The sequence below is a fragment of the Poecilia latipinna genome, unplaced genomic scaffold, assembly GCF_001443285.1.
Source record: "Poecilia latipinna isolate Pla-1442-1.1 unplaced genomic scaffold, P_latipinna-1.0 Scaffold245, whole genome shotgun sequence".
Lineage (NCBI taxonomy): Eukaryota > Metazoa > Chordata > Actinopteri > Cyprinodontiformes > Poeciliidae > Poecilia > Poecilia latipinna.
In genome coordinates this window covers 378,773-384,110 of record NW_015112861.1, presented here as the reverse complement: position 1 = coordinate 384,110, position 5,338 = coordinate 378,773, and the positions used below count along the sequence as shown (strand labels likewise).

General features: G+C 35.6%; 1 protein-coding gene across 1 annotated transcript in view; it reads left to right on the top strand.

Annotated features, from left to right (window-relative positions):
- Positions 1 to 5,338, top strand: part of lrp1bb (low density lipoprotein receptor-related protein 1Bb) — a gene marked incomplete at its 5' end in the record, with an annotated part of 155,067 nt that overhangs the window by 52,637 nt on the left and 97,092 nt on the right. The window contains one exon of the mRNA XM_015032561.1: positions 4,554 to 4,743. Coding sequence (XP_014888047.1) covers positions 4,554 to 4,743 — 190 coding nt within the window. The remainder of the gene's footprint in view (positions 1 to 4,553; positions 4,744 to 5,338) is intronic.

The following is a 5,338-nucleotide window of genomic DNA, read 5'->3' as shown; positions in this document are numbered from 1 at the left end:
AAGTGTATTATTACTATTTAATACTGGAATCTTCAGTGAAACATCAAAGCTCTATTGTTGTTTTATATATATATATATATATATATATATATATATATATATATATATATATATATATATATATATATATATATATATATATATATATATATAAATAATATATATAAATAATATATAGATGAAATATATATATATTATATTCTCTGCCATTCTGCAAAGCTTCCACAGGGAGCAGAGCTCAGCACCTTCCTATCCTCTTATATATATATATATATATATATATATATATATATATATATATATATATATATATATATATATATATTTTTTTTTTAAGTTGATCAGAGTTTCTACAGACTTCTAATTAGCAGCCATAACTTTTGGTATCAATGGAATATAAATATGACGAAGTATAGAGGCCTATTTATCACTAAATACTTTGCTGGATGTGGACTCAGGCTATTGCCTCCACAAACAGTCTGCAGCACGGTTAAGGTGGTGCCAAATCTTCAAGAACAGGCATTAGAAACTGTAGAAAAGAGCGATATCTTAATGTCGCTCTTTGCTGATTGTTAATACTGCTGGAAAGGAAACAACCTTTTCCGTCTTACCCACCCAAACATGAACATGTCTGCTGAGTCTTAACTGAAACTGTGTGTTTTGGACTAATGAGATAATACCTATGAGACTCAATGATCACTGATCCACATGGCCTTTATGCACATTTGCCATCGTTTTATACAAAGTTTGATTATGACATAATTTAGATCCCGACAAGTATTGAAAGGAAAATTACTGTACTCAAATTAAAGCCTGGCTTTAAAAACAAATAAAAAATCAGTGTGGGATTATGCTTGAGAATTATATAGGCACTCTTCATTCCACCAGTGCCTATAAGTGCAGGTTGATACTGTATAAATGGTGTCACCATTAGGAGATATCTAAATGAACCCTGAGCACTCAGGTTAGCATCCTGAGCATCCATGTTTCTGCATTGTTATGACTTTCCACAAGGTAAAATGTTTATTTTATTTTTGATTAAATAAGTTGTGTTGCTATCAACACAGAATCAATTGCATTCTGTTTGGGTCAATGTCACAAGGGAATATACTCTTTAAAAAAATCCGTTAATTTCAAGACTATTCTCTATGCGTTTCTAAGCTTCCTCCTGGTTCACTGCTACCAATTAAACAAGGGTCCATCTCCATTTATTAATCACCAAATGTCAGCCAATCCCATCTTGATGAGCATGGTTGGAGTGAGATAAACATCTGAAGTGTCTGTTCTCCACAGCTTGCATTCTCTGCCATTCTGCAAAGTTTCCACAGGGAGCAGAGCTCAGCACCTTCCCATCCTCTTCTTACACAGGGAGACTAGCAGAGTGTTACTGATCCATTCTCACCCATCCCCCATCCCATCTCCCACGCTCCTGCTGAGGGAGCTTTCTGCTTATTTATTTATCTTCTTGAAATGAACAGGCATTATCAAGAACCATCTGTCAGGAGTGTTAGTGTCCTTCACGCCTTGCCACTTGTGAAATGCAGAATGAAAGAGGTCCAAAAATTTTGCTGAAGCACCGTTTGAGTTTTTCAGTCAACAACACTTTCACATATTCACGCTGTATGCAGCCATAATGCAAAGATTAGCTTCTGGACATTGTGACTGTCCCCGGTTTTGTATTTAGTGTTGGTTCAAAGCAGAATTAGAAGCATTAGGGCACTTTAAGGCAGCATCAAACACTGAACTGTGTGTAAAATTAGGCCTTTTGTTATGTTTTTACTGAATCCCATCATTGAGGAAAGGTGAAGATGTTAATCATCCATATTTCCCTAATTAAACTCTGTCCCCCATTAATTACTCCCTCGCGTGGCCAACAATTTGTGAGCAACTCCAAGCTGCCAGACAGCTTTTATTGCAAACTATTAATTAGTTGTCAGCTGACTCAGGCATAGTCTTAAGTATTTTAGAGGTGGTTTATGAGTTTAGAAAAACTAGTGTGCAAAAACAAGGAAGAGGATAGATCAGGTTTGCTGTATGTTGCACTTTAATGCCACACAAAATTTGTGTTAATATTTAATTCACCTACAACTATTTTGAAATCCTCCTAATTTCAATAATTGACACAAAGTAAATTAGCTTTCCATCCATAAAAAAAACAAATTAATTTAATTGTATAACTGGCATAGATGTCACAGCTTGACTTTGCATATAAACAAACACAAATATTTGCATTTTAGTATAATGCAGTGCATGCTCTGAAAGCCTAAAATAAAGCAACTTAGAGTTGACTGCCCATGATTAGGTAAAGTCATATTTAAAGCTTCACACTTTTCTAGAGTAGCATGTATTGGTATCACCTTTATTATTTGAGCTGATTTGTTGAAATGAACATTCATTCATTTCTGTTCAAAAAACAAAGGAGTTGTTTGTTATTTTTCTATTTTGTTTTTTTAAAGTCCTGTGTTAAACATATTTAATAACTGTGTAACCAAATAAAACAAAGATAGATTCTGACTTTGTGTTAATGTCAATGTAGCCATAAGTCAACCTATAACACCCAATGGTGTAACAGGTTTATATTTGACAGCAGTAATTCTAAGTTGTCATTTTCTGTAAGACCTTATAGAAAGGGAATAGAAAGCTAAAGAATAAGTCTCTACGCTTTGCAGCTAGTTTGAAGTGTTTGTGTTGACATGCTGACTTTGTCTGTTTTTGTCAGACATCACACCGAGCATCATGGCCAAATATCAACTTTGATGTTCTTGTGCTTCTTTTGTGTGTGTGTGTGTGTCTTTTTCGTTTGCTTTTGCTAAAGAAAAGCCTTTCTTCTGGCAACCCTTCCAAACAAGCCATTTTGTTCAGACTTCATCAAGGTTCCTCAACTTTAGCATTTAACTCACTGACTGTTTTTTGCAGTTTTCTGAGCATTGCAAAAACTCACACTGAGAATTTACTGAGATGTTCATAACTTTTTTGGGAGTTGTCTTTGTGTTGAGTGACCAACTGGTTCTGTGGCTTAAAACAAACAAGCCCAAATCATCTTTATTCCACCATGGTCCTTGACAACACATATGAGGTGTTTGTACTGATAGGTTGTGTTTGGTTTTATTCACGTTTCCTGCTGTGGATTATGGCAAACCATCTATTCCTTTGTCCTATTTGTCCTAAGGACATTGTTGAAGATGTATTCCAGTTCTTTCGTGTGAATAATGCAACACTAAGCCTTGCTGCCTCACTGAGAGAAAACACTTTCTTGGCCTAAAACTTCCAAACAAGGAACAATTCTGTCTTTGTCTAATTTTACTGCTTTAAGCAATACCATTTCACATGCTAGCTGAGGCCTGTCAAGCATGAAATGTAGCTCTTGTTTTCCTTTTTCTCTGAGCACAGAATCACATTGGGGTCAATTTGGAGAAGGATGGACTTCAGTTTCAAATAGCTTTATAAACCTTCCCAAATAAATGGGCAGCTGCCATAGCTTGACTCAGGCAGTTGTTGTCGTCACCTTGACATTGTGTTTGTATACATCTGTATATTCTAAACAAGCAAACTGCCAAAATGCCTGCTTTTATAGATGTAATCACACAAGTTGATGCACAATTAATAAGTTAATTGATCATTTTAGTTTTCATTTTGCAGTGCATAATAAGCAAAAGTAACCTTAAATTGGCATTTTTAAGCCTTGTCCACACAAGCAGACTACTGTGGGTAATTAGATATTGATATGACCAAATTATCTGATAGCGTTTCTGACGGAGGGTTCCGTCAGTGTCATTCACCTCCATGCAATAAAGTGAGAGTGCTGCAAAATCCTTATCTTATGTTGTGTTTAGGAAATTGGTTTGCGATGAAAACACACTCAGTTCCTCAGTGGCTGTGGCGTCAACAAATGGCTGTCTGTCCAGTGTACTGAGCCGTGAAGTAATTTCTCTGTCAATCACCAAGAAACACAATCCCACGTCTAACATGAAAAGAGCTTGCCATCTGTTGCATGCAAACAGTTTTTTTTTTTTGAATCTGCATGGACAGGCCTTAATTTGAAATTTTTGAGATCTAAGTGTAAGTGACAGAAAGCAGCATATTTTGATAATAACACAAAGTGCCATAGCACTATGTTAAAATTTTAGAAGGACAGGATGCAGAGTAGCAATATCTATTGGCCATATTGCAGATTGCAACGAAGACTTGGGCGAAGCAAATAATGTGGTAGCTTTCCAAAAATACAAGCCCTTCTCTTTTCCAGATGGCTTAAAGTTACAAAGTCATGCTTATAGGATTTTTTCTCAAACAAAGATAAAGCAGTGGAAAAACACGAAGTATATGTCGTCATAGTGACAGTTTTCACTCATACCAGCATTCTATCTCTTATCATTACGAATGGAATGGAATACACATTTCAGTTGGCAAAGTAATAAAAATGTACCTACTTTTCTTTAATAAAACAGGATTCATGCCCAAAATACTGCTATAGCTGTGACTTATGGTTTCAGATTATTTCACTTATCTGAAGTGTATCTTTCTTTTTTTATTATTATTATTTTTTGTTTTCTTAGATGTGGGTTCAGTGGAGGGTCTGGCTTATCACCGAGCTTGGGACACCTTGTACTGGACCAGTTCCACTACATCTACCATCTCCAGACAAACCGTGGACCAGAACCGAGTCGGTGCCTTTTCCAGGCAGGCTGTGGTCACTCTTTCAGAGGAAGACCACCCGCACGTACTGGCCCTGGATGAGTGTCAGAGGTTGTAACTCGTCTGTCTCAAAATACATCTCTTACATTGGTTATCAAATTACAATACTGTCTAGATACATGGAGAGTATGTGCACTTTATTCAGAAATAGCATAACTGTATTTAAAATACACATGTTGAAAACTGACATGGCCTAATTACAGTTTATTTATTCAAAGTAAGATTAGAAATAGAAAACTGCCTTAATTGCCCAAACATTAGCAGACAGCATTGTTTCTCCTTAAAATTGTATTTTAGTTTTCTGTCAGCTGTAGGACATTGCTTGTGCTCCTTTATAAGTCCATTCATAAACTTGTGTTGTTGATATTATGCCACGATTTGCTCTGAGTAAAGCTCTCATATCCTCCGATTGCGTGCTGCTCGCTAAGGAGGAATAAAAGCAATTGAGATATTAAGTGCATACTGTCCATGCTGTTAACCTTCAATCTACTAAGAATGTAAAACTGATACACCGCTCCTCTATTATGAATCAGATTTGCAGTCTAAAACCGCTAGTTAAAAATTAATCTGCAAATTAATCATCATAAAACCTGGATTGCATTCAGAAATCATTTTATTATTATATATATATATATATATATATATA